Source organism: Pholis gunnellus (genome assembly GCF_910591455.1).
Source record: "Pholis gunnellus genome assembly, chromosome: 5".
Taxonomy (NCBI): Eukaryota; Metazoa; Chordata; class Actinopteri; order Perciformes; family Pholidae; genus Pholis; species Pholis gunnellus.
This window is the reverse complement of record NC_136531.1, coordinates 18449006-18471098: the sequence shown is the minus strand read 5'-3', so window position 1 is coordinate 18471098 and position 22093 is coordinate 18449006. Positions and strand designations below refer to the sequence as shown.

The following is a 22093-nucleotide window of genomic DNA, read 5'->3' as shown; positions in this document are numbered from 1 at the left end:
CCGTTTATTCCCCCTCTGTCTTCCAAAGAGGGGGTCGGGGTATGAGTTATTCAAAGACGCGTAATCCGAAAAGAGAAGCGCAGTCAAAAAAAAATACCGTCCGCTGGCCCAAATTAGTGTAGGTTTGCCTCTGCTGGGAGTGTCTGCAACTTGTTGCGCGCAGTTGGCAAAATATACAGCTACGAGGAACAGCCTCGGACGGAACAGGCTGGTCTATAAATAGTGATGATCAAAACTCCTGCAATAACAACACCAACAGCGTGTGCTTTTCATCAGCGTAACCTGTGGAATAACAGACGCTCTTAATAATAACACAAACGTAGTAGGCTACTTATAAATCACGCCGTAAAACGCGTGCAAAACGTCAGCGATAGGGCCCCTCTGGTTTCCCAAAAAGCTCCCAAACTTTTTTTTCCCAGGCCGTATTTCCTGCGTTTGGAGAGGAGACCCAGTTAGGAGTCTCTGGTTATTTGGAGCTGAGGCTGGATTTCCTCCCTCCCCTCGCATTCTCTCCCCCCCCCCCCCCCCCCCCCCCCCCCCAATCCCAAAGCAAAAGACGTAGAAAATCCCCAGAGCGATGAAGGAACCCCCTTTGGCTATCTCCTCGGTGGGACTATCAAAAATCGCCCCACAATCAGCACCATCTCCTTATCGCAACTAATTCCTTAAGGTCTGGGTAGCGCTAGATTCCGCTGGCATGCGTGTGTCCAACAAACACAACACTGTGCGCTCTTGGCTGTGGTGCGTCCTCTTCCGTCGGCCGCTGGTTGCCTCCCTTTCCCCCCTTCTCCTGATACCGCTCTCTGCTGGAGTTTAGGGGCTAAATACAAACAGACCAACAGCGGGAGTTTTCGCGGAGCTGCTCTCCGTCTGATCCGGGCGAACGTGATATCTCCACTCGTGTAGCTGCCACCATCTTCGCCGTGACTGGGTCGGAAATCCTCCCCCAGCTGTTGTGGCGGAGAGGGTTGGTGTGACCAGCCTGTCAAGCGAGCCACGGTTGTTTTTTTTAAATAAATCGGTTTCCGGTGTTGCCTTACAAGCAAGGACGGCCAATAAATAGGATTAGTCAGTTAAATATTTGATGTTGGGTTTGTACAGGACGGTGGTTCTGAAAAGGCTACAGGACATAGGACAGCTTACAAAGGACATGCGCGTTGTCTTGTGTCGGTTAAAGAAGCACTATTCAAAATAATTCAGTTAGTCGTGATACGTTAGTGTAACGTGTAACGTTAGTTAGCTAACGTTAGCTAATGACAGTTGACGTTGCGCACAAACTTCTCGGGTGAAGTTATGTCATAGCCAGCCATGCATTTCTGGGACGATGGAAGACATAGCTCCACAGCTAATAGAAGCGTGGCTGAACCTCCATGCGTAGACGGTACACACACTGTTAACCGTGTCGACGTGAACACCTGGCCATAGAAGGCAACTGAACTGCGCTGTGCATTTCACAAACTCGCAGCCAAAGTGAAACGCGACCCATTTAACGCCTTTAGTTTGAAGGCAGACCGACCTCCGGTGATTTACCTCCCCGGTTTGTCTGTCTGACTTGACGGTCGGTGGTGTGTGAGCGTCCAGACTGCTACGTTCAAGTCACATGTTACTGTCTCACCCCTGATGTTTTCACACTCAACTAGCAATACTGAGTCAACTAGTTATGCTCATAAGCAATGTTAATTACAGTGTCATCAACATGGTTAGTTTTAGTTTGAAATCGTTCCTCGCACCTGTATCGTTGCACACTCAAGTAGAGGTACAACGTTTTCAGGTGGAATACTGCCTTCAACATGAGACTAACATTGGCTATTTTCAAGATATTAATTCACAGATTCCAGTCGTTCCTAATTAGCCTACTGTGATGACACACACACACTGATTCACAAGGGGTGTGTTACGTTTAGTGTGGCCTATTGACCAACCCATACCACACTTTTAAGCAGTGTGGACCTCTTACTTTATTATAAGTGCCTCTAATAAATATTTGTCTTAAAGCAGTGACAGCACATTACCTTTTATTCCTGTTGTGTAGCCTTTCAAGACATAATAACACGAAATAAGAGACTTCAAACTAAAACGTGACTTGAATTATTCATAAAAGCTCATTGACAGTGTTCACCATTTAAAAAAATACCACATTGCCAACGCCTGAAGGCAGTAATTCTACTATTGATCTGTCACTTTTCCATGATTACATCTCCCAAAATTGGCTATGGGCCTTAACGAGAGAAGCAGAATTAGTTGTCATCTACTTATGTCTTGCACTGAAGCACTTCTGTACTTTTGTGATTTATTTTTAAATGTGGGTAATTTGAGAGGTGATCTGGATGTTTCCCAACTCTGTTTTGAGTGTTGAAACTGTGCAAGCAATCCGTGTCCATATCAGTGGAATGTAGTTCAGTATGATATGAAGGGAACATATAAAGTCTAATATATTACTTTTCATTTTAATTTCTTTCTTTCTTTTTTTTCTCTTTAATTTGTCTCCAATAAAAGCACTCTGTTGTATTCGTTGTACTTCTATACCTCAGATAAACACAGACAGAGGGGAAAACCCATCCAAACTGGTACAAATATCAATCAGCAATCATGTTTTTGTGGAAAACATTTCCTGGGAAATGTGATCTATTCAGAGAAAACAAAGTTGGAATTGTTTGTTTCTTTTGCTATTCATGACTTTTTAATTTCCTATATTATTTTACTATAGTAATATAATTCACTTGACAAAGATGCATTCATTTGTATCCCCATGGTAGGGGAGTAGTTTTTAAGGAGGCTCAAAACTACACACAGATTTCTACGAGATAAAAAGATCACAGAATGTAGAGGAATAAAGAGGTATGAAAGGAGCTTGTCAGTTGTCAAACGTTTAATTTCTAAGGCCAAATATATTGCAGAAAGACATACTATGAGGAAGAAAGGAGACTGTTACTGTTCAATGGCCTGTTACACAATATGGGTTATTGTTGTCATTTATGTCTCAGGCACTTTGGCTATCAAACATCCAAGGTGGTATGCATGAATGGACACTATACCGGCGTCTCTGTGGACCACATTGTATTTTCAGCCGGTGATATTGTAGTGAGATGAGATTGTGAACAGCAATGAATAAGAATATATGTGTGTCCTCTGCCTTTGAACAAGCCCTCATGTTTAAACTTTGAATCCAATAAAGCAATAAGCCTCTATGCACCATTCAAGTGAGTGTGTGTGTGTGTGAGTGTGTGTACGTGGTATGAGGGGGGCGTGTGTGCGTGCTTATGCTCGAGAGCTTACAAGAGGTCTGTTTGAAGAGTTGATAAAGCTGCACTGATAAGTCTGTGTTAGCATTGTTCCTTAAACCTGGGAGCACTGCCTGTCAACTCAGCAAACACAGATAATAAATGGATTATTACCTCCATATTTACAAGTTTAGCACTTATTACATGTGCACGGGTGTGTTCGTGCCCTGTGTCACGTGACACACCTGAACTCAGTGCCTTGGAGCTCAGGGTCAGCAGCAGGACAGCTGCAGATTTTTAAAAGCATTTAAAAGAAGCACCAGTGAGGAGACGAGCTGCCAGAGAATATGGTGACAAATAGGCTTAACTCGATGTGTTCTACTTTAGAAAAGCACATGCGCAGTATTACTAGCAGTATTTTTTTGCTATGCTGGAAGACCACATTTGGTCGAGACTGAAATCTTTCTACAGCTATAGAATGTACTTCATTTTGTGCAAACGCTTGTGGTGCCCAGAGGATGAATCCTAATGACTTTGGTGATCCTCTGAATTTTGCTCTAGCGCCACCACAATGTTTACATTTTTGGGTTAGAGTGAGATATGTAAAAAAATTCTCCAATACTCAGTTTTACAACCAATTACCTGCGACGGCTAATGTCATTCCCATCAGCCCCGGCTGCACTTGGTGTTTCGTCCTACTTAGCAAAGATAAGCCAACACGCTAAACTAACATGATAAACACTACAGCTTGTTAACATCGTTCGCATTGTGAGCATGCTGACCATAACATTTCATTCAAAGCACCACTGTGCCCGAGTACAACCTCGAACAGGCAACTGCCATATTGTGGCCTTCAAGTGCTGAACAGATGTCACACTCTGAACTAAACTCTGAACTAAAAAGGTAAATTGGACAATGATCCATCCAGACATTATCTAAACCCACTAAGGGAAACTGAATGAATGGAAAGAGACAGGATGTCAGATTATTTAGGAATACTTCAGTTATTATTTGTGTTGGAGTATTTATGTCACTGTACACTATGCATATGACACTGACAGTTCTGAGAGAGAAAATGTTTTCGGAAGAATTTCATAAATGTAGCTGTTCTGGAATCTATTCATAATCTATTCTGGTTGACAAAATCACAATCTATCATGGTGGTGCACACAATAGTTGTTCTAGTGTTGTGTCACTGTATTGTTGCATGCAAACACAGCTTTACACAGTTTATTTACATGTAGAGGTATAATGTAGTCTGCAGAATGCCATGCACTGCCTGATTCTGTACTAAAAGGATCAAATGTAGTATATATTTTGAAACTTAAAAGTAAGGCATTGTAATCATGTGACCAAGACAACATCTTGTACATTTAAATTAACGCTTTAAAGATTCTGAAGCTTTCGGCCCCCCTCGTAATCGTAACACTGATTTAGCAGATGCTTACCAGCATTTGTAGCCTTGGAAGCATTGGAACTATTTGTATTCTGACACACATTTCAACAGAAACATATTTAAATTAGAATAATGTTACCACTCATATACTTTTAATTAAACAGAGGGTCAATTTATTGAAATTGCCTTTGGATTCTGACAGGATTTATACTTTTCAAGTAATTGATCTTAAAAGCTTTCAGAAAATGAACAGCGACAAGACTGACGGTCCTAAAAAAAAAAAGTATCATTCTAAAAGCTGACTTTAAGTAAGAGCTTCAACCTAAAAACATTGAGCTTCATTATTGCTGTGTGTCACAATCATATATCAGTTTCTATTGGCCCAAAGCTAACGTGGGAGGGAGTAATGGACACAATATGCTTGTTTTATTGCCGCAAATGGTCCCCATCTGTAGATTTTAACTTTTCAATGATACAGCACAATTTATTCATTTATAGCAAATTATTTCACTGACAGTGCCACAGACCCCTGGGGACACATGGACCCCACTTTGAGAATCATTGCTTTAAAGCAGACTTGGATGAGTCATTGTCACAGTTGAGTTGGCTCTGCCGCCGCGTTGCTGGGTATCTGATTGATATTGAATCAGTCCAAAGAGTGTTTATGTTACGTGAATGAATTCAGTGCTTATACCTAATTTATTATGACAGAATAAACCAAATGTAATCATGGCCAACTATCAGCAGAGAAAATAACATGAATATCCACATGCTATGTAACAGGCTGCTATGCTGTGTGTATGGACTATCACTGAGAACAGATTATAAACGTACGGTATGTTGTTAAAACCCTTGGAGCAAGTGTGCACTTTGTTTTTTTTCTCTTGCAGGAGATGGTCTCCCGTTTTCTCCTTTTCTTTGCATTACAAATAAAACTGATGAAAAGAAAACAAAGCTTCCTTTTTCCTTGCACGCTATGTAGTCAGTCTGACTGAAACATAATTGAGGCGCCACCTGGTGGCTGTTTTCAGTCACTGCAGGGGATAACTAACCCGCTATCACACATACAGCCTGTGTGTTGTTAACGGGTTGTTGGGCTGATGCTTGCTCATCCAGCTGTTACACATTTAATCATGTTTCTCATTCATGCAATGCTGTTATGTGTGAACACACGAGTCTGCACATTTTCATTCTGAAGGTGCAGTTTCTCCAATCCAGAGCAGTGTGTTGTGAGGATGAGAGCTCGTGCTTTTAGCTTGCATTTGGGCCCATGTTTTCCAAATCCCCTAAACAACAACTAAATGATGTATTGTGTCAGGGGAAAACACTTAATCTGGAAAGTCTTTGCATCCATAAAAAGGAAACCAAGCCTGCAGAATTTAATTTAGTTGTTTATTTAAAAGAAATCACTCAAAAGAATGACAAATACAGACGAACCTAAAGGAACAATGACAAGATTTCATTTTTAAAGGAAATGCAGCCGCTTTGAGGTAAGACGAGCAACAGTTCAGAGGGCTGAGAAGGCCGCGTTGGCATTAAATACAAGCTTACATGAACAGCAAGCTACGATTAAATGATGTTGTTATATTCAGTCAACTCAGTCCCAGTGCAGCACTGAGACATTTTGAAATAAAATGTGCTTCTATAATGAGTGTAGTATATAGCACAATAGAGAAGAGAGGACAGTACAGTGTCCAGCAGTGCAGCACAGTACAGTGCAGCAACTAAACATGGTTGAATCCCTGCTCAATAAAACACTACGGGAAAACCCTTTTTTCTCTATTCGGTTGTGCCACCGTTGAAAATAAGCTTCCTGACACAATAACGACAACATATACTGGTTTTACTGTAAAAACACAGCACAGCAGTTTGGAGAGTGCCAGCGTTTACTGTCTAACTACACGACATCGGAGGAGTACAATCGCTGCCAGCATCTTTCTCTGAAGCAGAAAAACTTGAATAAATAATGTACAAACTTGAAAACGGTGAGAAACCAGAAAACATTCAGTCATTTCATTAACATGGAAGGTTACATAGGAGAGAGACATCTTGGATTTTTCCTGTTGTATGTTTCTACTGCAGACAGCGATGGCTTCAGATGGACAGTTGACTTCAAGACTCTTTTGCTACATTCCTTTTCCTACTAAACCACAGTAAAAAAAAACAACAAGTAAATACCAGAAGGGTGTCTTATAGGACCATGTGTACCAGATAATTGTTGCAAAACTAACCCAGGTCTGCTTGGTACATCTTTGCACATGTTCCACTCTCTTTCCCCTGCTCAGTGTCTCCATACCCAGTTCTGAAAATCACAGCAGTGAGGATTGTTACAGGAAACCCTCTGGTTGCTGCCGCCATCTGCCTCCTCTGTTCCTCCTCCTGCAAACCCCTCGCCTTCCATCCGTCTCACTGCTTCCTCCAGCGATTCTTGGGTTTCTCCTCACACCCGGGACCCTCACAGGTGCCAGGGAGCGGAGGCGGAGGTGAGGGCGCGGCCTTCGCCGGCGCAGGCGTGTCTGCGGCCTTGCTGACGCTGCTGAGCAGAGCCGGGAGCTCGTACGAGATGGCCCTCTCGATCTTCTCTAGTAGACAGCCGCCGGTCCAGCTGCAGTGGGAGGAGAGCTGCTTGAAGCTGGAAACCGGGTTCACGCCGAAGAAATCCTGGTAGGCCTCCTTTTTGGGCAGGTCAAACTTGCTCACGTTGGTTTTGGCCAGAATGGATTTGAAGATATAGTACTTGTCCGGGTCGCTGACAATGTCTTGGAACACCTCGTGGGGGTCGCTAAACCAGCCCAGCTTGTCGGAGTAGGTCTGGAGGTAACGGTCAACCAGCAGGGCGTGGATGCGCACACGGATGCCATGCTGGCGGATGAATGCGATCTTGTTCTCCATTTGATTCTCAATCACCTGCAGAAGAGGACAGACAGAAATGAGAAGAGACATATGAGTCACAATGTGTAATGCAAGTGTTTTGTGAGTTTTAGCCATAATCCTTTTTATTTAGTATCAAATAAAACGTTACCTCAGAGACATCATAAGTGTACTGAACTCTTTAAAATGTGGTCATGTAGCTGGTGTTTAAAAAGGAATCATATTGTCAACAAAAACCAGTGAAGAAGAAGTCATATCATGCCTGGTTGAGGTCCTCCAGCAGAGAGGTCTCTTCCTTCATGAACAGCTCTCGGCTGGTGTCTGCAGCATAGTCCTGAGGCCAGAAGGAGCTGACGTACACCCGAGGGGGCTCCGTGACTTTGATCAGGGGCGCCATGCTCCAGAACAGGGCCCCGTAGACCCTCATCAGGTCCTGGGTGGAAAGGCTGTCGGCCTTGTTGAGGATGAGGCGAATCTGGGACTCGCGGCCCTTCATCTGCCTGAAGAGCATCTCCAGCTCCCCGCCCACGTCCAGCTTGGTGGGGTCGAACACCTGGAAGATCAGATCTGCTCGATCAATGAACCACTGGCACACCTCGTTGTAGGGGTAACCTGAGGAAGAGGAGAGACGAGACACAATGCATGAAATGTTTTAGCGCTGTGAAACCGTTTTTTTCGTGTGTGTTTTATTTACATTTCATAGTAAGTCTACAAGTCTAAAGGTTGTCTGTGGCTTTGATGTAAAAACAGTAATGGCCACTCACCTCTCTCCTGCTGCTTGCGGTTCTCGATGATGCCGGGCGTGTCGACGAAGGTGACCCTCTCCAGCAGCTTGTGGGGCATCTCGATGCCCACCAGCCGCTCCAGGAAGCCTTGGCCAAACTTCTCCAGGGGAGAGAAGGACCGTGAGCTGTCTGCTGCCATGACAATGCCCTCGATGGTCCGAGACTTCTCCCCGTTCATTATGACTGTGTACTCTGAGGTGGTGGGCTCAGCACCTGGTGGAGGGATGAAGCGGGGATGATTTAACACCATCTGCACTGGAGGGTGAAGCTTATTTATTGGTTGTTTGTTCATTTTTTCATATTCTATTACTACATGAGATGGAGTCCAATAAGCCTTTAAAAGGGACAACTTTAACAAAAGATCACATATTCTTTCTCTTACATATATACAAACTTTAATTAAATACCGATAAAACGCACTCTTCTTAAATACAATATACTCCAGGGTTTTGTTGCTGCAGCCTTGTCTGCTGTGACCGGTAGCATATGGCTGCTAATGCTGACTAATGATAGCTAACTTGAGATAGATATGGTTGTGTAACTGACAATATCGCTTTGCTGACATTAAGAGTTACTGTTGCGCTACGTTTTAGCAAGTCATAGACAAACACAACCTATATCACCAGGAGACATATTTATTGTTTCCTATTTCTCGCTTACAGTCAGTCTTTAAAGTAACTTTTGAAGATATTGGAAATTGGAAATATTTTTGAATTACCACTTTTGGACGTAGTTGCCAGAAGTTCCATTGTGTCACTTTAAGTGCAATTAAAGTATGTTGTAGGTATTGTTAACAATAGTGAATATATTCTACTTGTAATACATTCATATATTCATGAATCTTCCTCACTACTCCGGTCTACTCGTGTTAAAATAGGACAATAGGTTTTATCAGTGTGAACCTGTGTACAGTTCCTGTGAGGTGCCGTGAAGACCCAGCAGGTAGTTGATCATGGAGGACTTGCCGACGCTCCATGGTCCCAGGAACAGAACCATGGGCTTAGACGTGATCTCGCCATCTACAGTTTTTGTTGAAGACATGCACATAAAGAAAAGGTTTGAGAGAGAAAGAATGAAAATACATTTTGCTTTAGAACATCAAGTCAGCTACAGTTTATCTCAGGTTGATTCAGAATACTATTCTGCATGAACATTCTTGGTCCCCTCACATTCAACGTGTTGTGATCGCCCCTTATCGTCTTGTGTCAGACTGAAAATAAATGTCCTTCACACATTAGTTACAGTCCTGTACAAGTCTTTCCATTCTGCGCCACAAGGGGTCCCAGAGTCACATGGCCCATTTTGAAGACTTCATCCTGCTCCTTAGCATAAATAATACTCCCTGCCCTCAAGTGCAATGGAACAAAGTTGTAGGGAGTCTGGCCCACACAACGTTCCCTTTAATTTTCAGCAGACAGAGTCCTTATTGTGCTTCTCTGTGCGCCTGGTTTGAATAATGTCAGGTCCTGGCTCGATTTCTTCTTAATCATGACTGTATTTGTGCTTCACTGTTTTTGTGCAACTCCAGTTTATTAACTTATAGAGGAGCTGTGAGGCGACGTGTTTTTGGTGGATAGTAATGTTGGCTAAATTACGTTTTCTTTTTACATGAATGCTTTGCCCATGTGGGCCTGTAAATCCTTGACAGACACTAGCACTAACTCAGGCTGTAACATCAGTGTGCGTGGACGTTCACATTTAGATTAGATACTGATGAGCGGCCCATTCGCCATTTACTACTGTCAATTATTTCTCATTGCATGCCATTTAATCCAGGGGTGATCTCAAAAAGGAAGCTGGTTTACCTGTGACTTCATGCTGCCTGAGCTCGTTGTACTTGTAGGCTTGCTCCATTGGCTTGATGGCATTGTGGTAGATGTCCAGCAGCTTCTTCATAGCAGCTAGTGTTGGATGTATTAATTGGGATGTAATGGCGAGAAGACATTTGGGACAAGATTATTATTAATGCTCTTATACCATTACTGATTACAACAGTTCCTTTGGCAGTGAATGATGAATTGCCCTCATAAAGTGTATTAAATCGAGCTGAGGTGATTAGGAGACCGGCTCTTGAAATGAACCAGTCTTCTTTCGGAGAACAGAAAGGCTTTCATGGCCGAGGACAGAGTTACACATTCGCACACTGATTAATCACCTGCCTCAAGACGTGTCTGCACGCTCACACGCATACACACATGCATGTAGTACACACACTCACAACTGCCCCAGGACTTAGACATCATGAAGCAATTTTCAGAATAGTTTCGGCAGAAAATCCCCCCCAAATTGTCTCGAACTTCCTTTCATTCTCATGCAAACACATCTGTTTTTCTTTTCCATTGACAATGCTGCTGTAAACAATCTTCATCTCAATACTGAACTACAGGCGTTTCCACAGCCACAGTCTGAAAGACATTTGAAACGGTGGGCAGCACAGCAGTGTTTGACAGTGAGCATCCTATTTTTGATCAGCAGGATGTGGTTTTCCCTCTGTGCATGTGCAATGTGTGTATGTATGAGTGTTTGGGTGTATATATATATATATATATATATTTGTGCTGGTGGGAGAGAGGTGCTTTATGCCCTTTCACTGCATTTCAAGCAAAGAAATTCAAAACCACATGTCTTATGTCAATAACTTTCAGATGTCTTTGTTCCTCACCTGAGAGCTCTGTTGAGGGTTCAGTAGTACCCAATCGCAGCGTGTTCTCAATGTGGGTGCGGTCCCTCTGTGTCCGCCCTGCTGCCTGATGTTCTGATTGGAGGATCAGAGAGTTAATTCAACTGGTAAGGTCAACATGCATTTACCTGTGACAGGAAGTAGTAATGCTTAGTCGGACAGAGAAGGCCTGGAACACAATTGAATTGTTTTCTGCCAAAGCTAAATCCATGAAATGAACCACTCTTTTCATCCATTTATTAAAAACTCAGCCGACATGGTGTCAAAATAAAAGTGCTCCTCCAGGTAAATGGTGTCCCGAGTTGTGAGTGACAAGGCCATCTGGGGAGAGTACAGGCCCAACTGTTATATCATGCTGTTGTCCATCTATTCCTTTCCTCTGCTATTTTGGTTTGTTTATTTCTGTACCAGAGGTTGTTGCTAATTCCCCTTTAGCTACACACTGTGTCATATTCAGGGGGCTTTGCATGCCTCAGAGAGAAAGATAGAGACCTTTGCTGTCATTTCACAGCTCAGTGAAATGTCCCGTCACACAAGAAGCATAATTTGCTACCACTTTATAACAAAGCATACTTTCTACAGAGCTTCCTATATGTTCATAAAAATGTTTAAAGTTAATAATCAACCATTTGTACGGACAACTTTTGCGTTGACAGGTTGTGAAAAATCCCTTTGGCTGTTGTTAATCCTCTTTCAAAGAAGTTATTAATAAATCCATTTTGGTCCGGATGTCCGGTAGCTCATTTCCAGAGGGCGAGTGGTCTTAAAAAGGGGTTTTCAAGCTAAATTAAAATACTATCTTAAAAGACAAAGAAAGTTGTGCTCTCAGGATAAACACCAGCCGGGTTTGCACAATGTGGCAACCCAAAACCTGTCCTCATCAGTGGCCTTTTATTGCTTCATAAAATGTTTATGAAGGATTTATCAACCATTGATGAAGCCATTAATTACAACTTAAAAACAACGGATAAAGTGTGCCTTATTAGAGAGTATAGTTACAAATCCTCAAATGACAAGTACTTTGATGCAAAGTTTCCAAAGTTTCTTTTTTCTGAGCTTGTTTTTCTCAAATGTTTGTGATCTGCTGTTCCTGTGAGGCATCGTCTTTGCTTTTTTAGAGGAAGATTGTAGAAGCATTGTATTATTGTTGAAATGCGACTTGCGTTTTGTGTCTTTAGGATTAAGATTTCCTTTTATTGTTCAATAATTTCTATCTCTGCGTAAAGGATTTGTTGATATGTATAGTAAATTATTCACACCATAACAGTTTTCAAAATGTTTTGATTTGTCATCTGGAACTCTCAGGATAAAGTGACAAAAACAAAAAATGTAACAGTAATCGTGTCAGAAATGTACCGCAGGCTTTCACTGACTGTTGAAATCAATTACTGTGGATATCTATAGTTCAAAGAGATAACACACGTTACATAAAACCACATCCAATGACACTCGCACAAGTGTAATGAATGAAGTGATGAAGTGGGATCAGAGTAATAGATGGGGATCTCTTCTAAGACTCAGCCGTCATCTTTTATAGCAAGTGTCAACACCTGGATGTCAGATAATGGCTTGCACCCTTAATTACAGAAGCAGCAACTGGATGGGCACAGATTTACTGTAACGGGATCCCTGCTGCTCTACTTGTTGCTGCTCGGACTGTCTGACAGAATGACGGCAAGACGACGGTGTCCTTGAAAAGATGTAGGTTTCCTTCTGATACAGCTTTTCTTTTGAGGTGAAAGGAGAGTTACACTTCTGACATACTACAGACCCAGATGGTGTTATCTTTTTGTACCTTTGGTTTTTGACGGTGCAGGCTCCTCTGAAGACACCTCCTCCACTGTCACCTCCTCGTCATCGACAGGTGCCTCCTCCACCGTCGCCTCCTCAATGACCGGTTCCCCTTCCACAGTCGCATCCTCTGCAGATTCTGGCGCGACCTCCTCCACAACAGGCTCTAGCTCCACTTCGGGCTCGGGCTCTGCAACTACCTCAATCTCAGGCTCTGAAATCACCTCCGGTTCTGGTTCAGGCTCTGAAATCACCTCTGGCTCTGTAACCACCTCGATCTCAGGCTCAGGAATCACCTCTGGTTCTGGTTCAGGCTCAGGAATCACCTCTGGTTCTGGTTCAGGCTCAGGAATCACCTCTGGTTCTGAAATGACTTCAGGTTCTGGCTCTGCAAACACTTCAGTCTCAGGCTCCTCAGTCACCTCTGGTTCTGGTTCAGGCTCTGGTTCTGAAATGACTTCAGGTTCTGGCTCTGCAAACACTTCGGTCTCAGGCTCTTCAGTCACCTCTGGTTCTGGTTCAGGTTCTTCTATCGCTTCAGACTCTGTTTCCTCAGATTCAGAGTCTGTTTGAGGAAGCTCAACTGGTTCTGCTTCTGGTTCCAGTGCAACCTCTTCCTCAGCAGCTTCCTCCTCTACAGCCTCATGTATGGAAGTTTCCACATCGTCCTCCTCAGCGGCTGCCTCAGTATCCTCCTGTGTCTCTTCAACTTCTGGTTCCTCAACTGCTTCTTCTTCAGCAGCAGCTTCTTTCGCCTCTGCAACTTCCTCCTGAGGTTCATTCACTACTTCTTCTTCCTCGTTGGATAATTCCTCCTCTGCTTCTTCCTCGCCTTCCTCGATTTTCTCCTCCTCTTCCTCAACCACAGCTACCTCCTCCTCTTCAGACGATGCAACCTCCTCAGATGCTGCCTCCTCTTCCACACTTTGATCCTCAGCCTCCTCTTCAGATGTCTCCTCTTCTACCTCTTCCTGAGACGCAGCCTCTTCCTGCTCTTCCTCTCCATCGGCTGTAATCTCCTCAGTGGAAGCATCGCCCTCCACAGAAGCGGCCTCCTCCTCCTCTTCATGCTCCGAGGTCGAAGCTGAATCTTCTTCAGTATCTACAGCTGATGGAGGTTTGCAGGGCTGGCACAGGGCCCTCTCCGGGGCCGGGGTGTCGTTGGAGGAGCTCTGGCTGGCGGGCTCCTCTGTTGTGTCACATCCACAGGAGAAGAGATCTCCCTCTGGCTGCTGGAGCTGCAGACGCACCAGGGGATCCTCATCGTGGCTGGAGGGCCCCGTCAGAAGATCTAAGAAGAGGAAATAAGCGATTAGACAGGAGAACTCTGGTCTGATGTCTCTTTCTAAAAACATTTGGAATGTTTGAGCTTTTGATCAGCACCAAGACAAATAGTTCTTCAATTAAAAATGTAGAATTCATCGCTGATCAGAGTCCTGATCGTCATTAACTTTTAAACGGGAGATGTTCAGAAATAAACTGACCAATCAGACTGCACTATCTAGCAGGACCTCTGCAGACCAGTCACCTTTGTCTGTTACGTCAGTGTTTGACCAGTGCTCAGTCACTGTGCACGAACAGAGCAGATCAGATGTTCAGCACGTCCCAGATTCAAGACTCACATTTCAGCTCCTTGAATGGTGACACCAAAGAGAGGACTATTTGAAGCAGACGTACGGTGGACAGTTGTGTAGACAACCTAAAAGAAGACCGCTGAGTGGACAGGGCGGCTTGGAATAGTATAATGTATTTATTGTCGTTGCATATATTTATTACTGTTTTCTGGTGCCATTTCTGCATTCAGGTCACAGTGCTGCCCCCCCCCCCCCCCAACACTCAGAACACAAAAAAACACACTGGTGAATGAATGAATAGGGGCTTAATGTAAACTTGGTCCCCCATTTATACTCTGCGCCAAAGATTTTACAATGTTTCAAAACATAATCTCTCTAAAAGAAGGAAAGCATACTTGAATGTATGACTATTTTAAGTCGTTTCAATCTGTACAAACACAACGAAACCTAAACTGAATGTTAATCTGTAAATTTGATGAAGGCCAATACGGATGCATTTGTCCCATGTGTGTCCTTATGTGTCTTCCTGAGACATAAGGATCTGATATAATGATCTGATGTCAACATCATAGATATACAACAAATGTATGTTATATTGTAAAGACATAAAGTTTCCTGCAAAAGCAAATCCAACGATAGGTTGTCTCTTTCTCTCAGGACAATAAAACACAGAACAAGACGTTGATCACCATCATAGTAGATTATAGTTATGGCTTCAAAACTATCACAGCTAAAACAGGGAACTCCCTCTCCAGTACAACACATGTATACATGTACATTATACTCTTCACAACCAAAGTGTTCGCCGTGACCTCTATTTAATTATAACTGCCTGCCAATCTTAAGACTGAGGACCGTGTAGTGGTACACAGTGTGATACAGGACAGCTAAATGTATGTCCAGTTCATGTTACAGGAAGGGGTCAGCGTGAGGGATGAAGACTAATAGCTGTAGCCAGCTGTCACAGGTTTTACATGTTCATAAGGCTTCTGGATCAATGCCTATCATGAACAAACAGGCTAACGCTAAAGAAGAAGCTAATATGTGATGATAGCTTTAGAGACGTACACTGTTAAACCTGCAATAACTGCTTTTTTGGCCACTTGGGGGGCCAAAGTTGTGAACACATCATTGACATATCAACACCGTTTAAGTTGATATGACAAACTCTTTAATATAAGGGATTGATTATTTGCATGTCCAGCAGTTAGAGCGCAACATTATAGTTTATTTAGAGTCGGGTTTCAGGTCACCTGATGAATGTAAGTCCAACATTCACTCCTTTAGCTCTGAAACTCACTATAACGCTCTGCCAATCCGACGGGAGCGGCAGAGTTTGTTGATGATTCTCTGTAGGTTCATGACTTCGCGTTACCCCCTCTCACATTGTCATTTGATCCTTTATCCATCTCAATTAAACTAAATCTGATTTCCATATAAGTACACTGAGAATAGTAATGACGTCTAGCAAGAAGTTCAACCAACCAAAAAGCCCAATGTCCCGAATCTTTAAAGGCCCTGCACACCCTCACAGGTGTTTTTAATTACTCTGACTAGACTCTGTAACTCTGTACCAATAAGAATGATAACAAGGTGAGTTGTCCCGCCCTAGCAGGTGCAACAACACTAATAATGAGGGATGTGTCAGTTAAGCCCCACTTGTACACTCCCACCTCGCCCTGAGCAGAGGTCCAATCAGGCAACAAGTGAAAACACCTGTGTGGATGGATTATGGGCTTTAGCTGGACGGGCTGTAATCAATTGGGACAAACAAATCAGAAGTGAGTCAACGGGAGCCAAACATGAAGTTGTTGTTTTCAGCTGTTAATTGTATGTAACTGAAAAGGGCATCACCAACAGCAACAAATCTTTTTAATGGCAACCATTTAATCTTAATTATTATAGAATAAACAATGGCTCGTTTTCCATTCAGGCCCTCCAGTTCCAGGGTCCTGGTATTGTGAATGCTGCCTCACTGGCAAGGCCTCCTAAACCACATAAATGTAATAGAGCCCTCATTAGGGTCATACGTGTACACCTGTCCGATGACATTTCAAAATGTCTGCTGTGGAAAAGTCTAAAGCGATACTACAAATATTAATTCAGTCCTATTATCAGGCTGATATCATGACACGTTTGATTTTGAGGGATGCTACGCCACAATCTGAAACTATAAATAAGCTAATACGTTGCTGACATGACAAGGTTGTCTATCAGCTGCTTCATGTTTTAAATGTGGATGTGAAAGTACTAGTGTAAAGCCTTGAAGCTGAGTCCACCAACCCCATGATCAGCTGCTTCTGAGTCAAGATACATATATTTATATGTAAGGCTATATGGAAGGCCTAATGCTCATCTAGCTATCCTAAATGATGCTATGAGGACTCTGTGTACTCTCCTTTTTTACGCACCATCCTACATGACGGCTTTTATTGCTCTACTTTAAGGCCCTGAATCACACACCAAACCATTTCATTCTCATAATGTCGCTTGTCACCTTGTGTATCTGGAAGCTTTGTTAGCTTGTCACCTCCTGAGGGGATTGTCAGCTTCAGAGACCAGAGAACATTAAGTTTACATCTTCAAAGCATCCCCACTGGGTGCACACTGTGAAGATGTTTTGTCCCGTAGTGTTTTCTGCATTGTGATGATAGTTTTGCTCTTGACTTTTACCAAAAGTCTGGTCTCACTCCAAGTCTAAGCAAAGGCCAAGGTAAGAATCTAGTCAGGACGTGTCCCTGTTCAACGTAATACGAACCCGGTCAAACCAATGGAAATCCAGTGCTTGGCTGGGCCATCACTGATCACAATGGTAAAGCATTCTTAATGGTGTTTAAGTCCCAAAATGACAATCATCCAAGAGATAACAAAAATCAAATCAAATCCAGCACACGAAGCAGCTCCATGACATTTGGGCTGTGAAGGTCTGCTGATATTGAGAGACAGTCACATATTCATGGTGCACTCCCCGGCCGTCGTTAGCAGAGGTCGGTGTGAGCCTGTCCGCACTCAGCTGCTCTGATTGGGACATGAGGAGGATTTGGATGCTGTCTCATGACATATAATAGTGCTGCAGCGTCACCTGTGCTGACACATCAACAGCAACCGCAGAGGATATGTTGCCAGAGTTAAATAACAAAACATAAAAAGGTCAGTCCCTATTGCCTAATGACCATTTATTGGTTTGTTTACGTTACATCCAATAAGATAAATCCTGAAGGTTCTGGGATTTTGCTCTCTGACTTTGATACATTAATTGCCTGGTTTATGTAGGAAGCACTTTGATGTGATGATTCGGATACGAGCATGAAATGTATGGGAACCAATGAATAAAGTAACCGCGTTACATTTCATTCGTTTACTGGCTTTTCTCCGCACTGCATGCCTTGATGTGGTTACGGAGATAAAGCGGAGCGATCACTTTCTGCTGTGGGTAGTGGCCAATTAAATGAAAGTTAACATAGTTAGGATGAGCGGGGCAAGAAAATATGAGAGACAGAATACAAGTGAGAAGGAAATAGTCTGATCTCTGAGACCTATTTTGTTATGTATAACATTGTAAAGACAAATTCACAAAACAATATATTGCTGAATGATTTGGAAAGAACAAGTAAGCAGTATCCCAAGTAGGTTTTCTGTTTTCAATCATACTACCAAACGTGGCTCTAAAAGATGGCACGATGGGTCTGTCGGTCGGTCTATCACTTTGGTCCAGAATGAAATATCTCAACAACTACTGGATTGATTGCCTTGACGTTTGGTACACACGGTCAAAAGAGGATGATTGTTAATCCCGATAACTTGGTCAAGTGCCACCATGAGGTTGATATTCATGGTTTTGATGGAAATATCTCAGCATACACTATTAGGCCTCTGTCAGGCTGAATTGTGATACATTTGTTGAAGCCTTAACTTTTCATCCAGCGCCATCATCGAATCAAAAATGTAAATATTTCCCACACTTTCATTTCGGACAAAATACCTGCAAATCTAATGGCATTCCCATTAGCCCCATAAAACAAACACAACCTGCTTAGCATCAGCATGTTGGGATTGTCATTGGTAGAATATTAGCAGGCTGACCTTTTCAACACAGATATGTATCATCTTACGTAGAAATGTTTTCCCCCTGACCCTGCATAGCATCCAAAATGTGTTCCTTTCACTCATGTACACCGCATGGGTTGGTTACAACAACTTTACATCAGGCTACTGTCGGCAATAAAGATGATGATTTATTAGCATAATTGCAGAAAATGTGTATGTTTTGGAGATACAGATAACTCAAGTTTTGAATTGTACTACATGGGTGAATTTGAAAGCTTTTTAAACCTACATGCTGAAGGAATGTGTGAGGAATCAGTGTTCCTTTCAGCCAACATTGTTGTTTCAGCAGTGGTAGAACATGCTGAGACAAACTGATAGACTGCAACATCTAACATTTTCTTATTTTAAAGCAGCAAATTGTTCTTTTTTTGGTCACTTTGGAGCAGTGAAACAAGCCATAAACATATTGACATATTATTACCATATAAAGTTGATATGGTGGATGCTTGTTGGCCATTTACACATCCAGCAGACAAAGAGCAACCTTTCATTTGGGAGTTTTCTTTCTGTCCACCTGATGAAAGTAAGTCTAATATTGACTATTCTTGTTGCTCTGTTTTGTTCTCGACCAAATCCTGAGACAAAAACCGGGCTCTTTAGCTGCTAAATGCTCCACTAAATTCACCAGCTAGTCTCCAGCTTTGTCTGCCGTTTGGTGCTGGGCAGATCAGTAAAGCACGTTGCGACTGTAAAACCAAGACAATGAGCTAAAAGACACTAAAATGCACGATAGATCTGAGGGAAACTGCAGAGTCGGGTGATAATTCTCAGTAGATTCATAAAGAGTGTGCTCTTTATACATAGTAATGTAACCCAATGCAACCACATTGATAAGTACAGCTCTAAGGTTTGATCCTTGATAGTATTGTCGTACATCTATTTGCAACGCCACTGTTATAATTTAAGTTAAGCATAAATAAAATACACATCAAGTTTTTCTTAAAGCAAAAATGTATGCTGCGTAATTATATACATGCAACAAACTTGAACATTATCGCAGTATCAAAGTCAGAGTGTGCACATCCAAAACACAGCACGCTATTTATCTAGAGTTATGAGTGTAGACTGCACGTCTTTTGTCTGCTTCGACCACCATCAGAGTTTAGTGCATTGTGCCTCTCTGGCGGCTCCTCACCCAGCTGTTGCTGCATTGAGGCCTGGGCTATGAGCACAGTGTCGCGGGGATAGAGTGGGACAGGTGCCTGTGAGCTGGATGGTACATCTTTGAGACAGAAATAGACCCACAATGAGTCAGAGGGTCGAAAAGAAGGAGGGATAATTCCACTTCTATTTCCAGTGAAGTGTGGCGCTCCACTCGTCCCTTGTGATTGTCGCGAGGCCGGCCTGCAACTCTGCGGCACTGTTGCTCACCTTCCCTGCAACGGTGTGCGGCGGCGGTGCGTGACTCAGCATCTCTTTAAAGAGCAAGAACAATGAATACATCAGCAGCACCAGTACCGCTGACATGCACCCTGTTTCCTCCAACTCCAACTTGATGAATGGTTAGTTGCTTTAACACTTGCAACAGTCTCCTTTTTAGACTTCAGAGCTTAAAGCCAGAATGCACAGGAACACAGGCAGCCTGTCAGCGGTGGGCTTGCACATCTGGCTCATCTTAAACAAACCAGCATCTGTCTCAGCATTCATACTTATTGATTAAAGCCACACACTCTTTCTCGCGTGATAATAAACCTGTAACACCTTCCTGTTTATCTCATCATTGCGTGTGCTATTTTTGTCAAGTCTCACACTTTCTGAGACACTCTCACACAAATCTAAATGCAGTACGTGGAGGGGGGATGTTGCCACTTCAGCTCTGTCATTACTTCAGTATATTTCCATTTGCCTAAACTTTTAATGTCACTTGTAACTTTAAACAGTCTGCTGAACTTCTGGTCCTACATGTTCTGTCTCTCTCATGCCTCTTTTAGCTGGGACATCCCCTGGACATGGACGCCGCTGACTGGAATGACAGATTAGCAGCTCTGCGGATAGAGCAGAGTGGGAGTGATGACACGTTATTTGAGACATTTGACGCGGCACTGACTTTAGCTGTAGACATGGAGTGAATCTGTAAGAATTTACGATTGTCTTGTGATTTCAAGTGCACCTCAGTGAGTCTTTTTGTGTCTATTGATGATGTAGATGTGTGCGCGTTCCTGAGCGTCTTAAAAGAGATGTGTATCAGTGACATGACCACAGTGTCTGGTGACTTTGTCTGACTGACTCCTGACTACGGCAAATTGCAGAGGTCAGAATGAACCAGAGGAAGGACAGACAAGGGTACCGTCTGCCTCGGCTTTAACCAAACAATTGTGGTGTATAGTTAGTTATATTATGCATCACTAGTGTCATCGCGATTTTCTCAGTTTAAAAAAAATGTATTCGTTAACTCAACGTGGACTAAAGGTAAGCCTGTAAAACAACACCGAGCGACGGTAAAATGCCAAAATCCCCACTGGAGCACCGACTGAGTAGCACACGTACATGCAACTGCTGTGAAGACACAGGCGAACGGAAATAGATCCAGAGGGAAAAGTGATCATTTCTGCCAGCTTTGGCTTTGGCTGCAGCAGAGAGTGTCTCTTTGTTGTGAGTCCAAGCCACTCCGTCAGAGCCGTCACTGCGTTTCTCTCCAGGGCAGAGAGAATAAGCAGCAGCAGACAGGACAGTTTCCATCAGCTGGTGACACCTTAGCCTTTTTCATTTGTACAACCACAAAGCTCCACAGTGTTCCAGGGTAACATTCAGTACACGTTTCCTGCCCAATCAGCTGAGTTACGCAAGTATAGGTGTCAGTCAAATTTTGAAACATATTTCAACGCAACTGGCAGGAAGCAAAGTGATCAATCCTGGATGTAACTCATTTAGTTGAATATTCATACTCATTTAATGCAACAACTCAATAAAAATATACTGATCTTTTCACGTTTCCTTCATTATTGACCTCTAAAGTCATACAAAGCTCAGATATGTTCAAAAACACAGATCAAATTCCTATGCAGATATCTGGTGACCATCATTTACATTTCACATACCACACCTGCTAAAATAACTCTCAAACGCATCCGACAGCACTAACACCCTGAAGATTTTTAATATAAGACATAAACCCTCCACCTTACCTGCAGCTGACAGGGCCAGCAGAGACAGCAAGCAGCACACAGACAGCAGAGACTTCATTTTGGCTGCCAGGGGCCTTCCCCTCATCTCCCCCGCCTATATATACTGCTCTGGCTAAAGGTCAGAGGGCATGCCAGTGGAGAAACTGCAGCCATAGCAGCCATTGTGTGTCAAAGCAGCTGCCTGGCCCCATCAGGAGTGTTAGGAGCAGAGAGAAGCACGTAGAAACTGGCTGACCATGCTGTGGTCTTTTTAATCACCTACCGTGTAAAAGTCATTGATTTTTAATGAGCTTCTATATATATATATGCAGCTTTTAATCCAGAAGTGTATTTATTGCTTTCTACACCAGCATTCAAAGATAAAAGGTGATTTTTTTTCTTTCAAACATACACTTCTCACAGCTGAGTATCTGTAGTAATTGTATTTAGCCTAAAAGGAGACTAAAAGGAGGCCTGTGTCCCACCTGTTTATCAGAAATGTGAAGTCAAGGCTGCAGAGCTTCTCTTCGCTGCTGCTGAAGGAGTCGCTCAATGTCGCCTCCT

General features: G+C 43.0%; 1 protein-coding gene across 1 annotated transcript; it reads right to left on the bottom strand.

Annotated features, from left to right (window-relative positions):
- Positions 1-5995: 5995 nt before the first annotated feature.
- LOC306695980 (uncharacterized protein) lies at positions 5996-21620 on the bottom strand. Its single transcript, XM_079159443.1, has 8 exons — positions 21551-21620; positions 12749-14035; positions 10936-11028; positions 10079-10174; positions 9176-9292; positions 8253-8486; positions 7751-8100; positions 5996-7524 (listed from the first exon to the last, which is right to left on the bottom strand). The coding sequence occupies exons 1-8, from the start codon at positions 21606-21608 to the stop codon at positions 7024-7026; spliced, it is 2736 nt and encodes a 911-aa protein (XP_079015569.1). The 5' UTR covers positions 21609-21620; the 3' UTR covers positions 5996-7023.
- Positions 21621-22093: the final 473 nt, after the last annotated feature.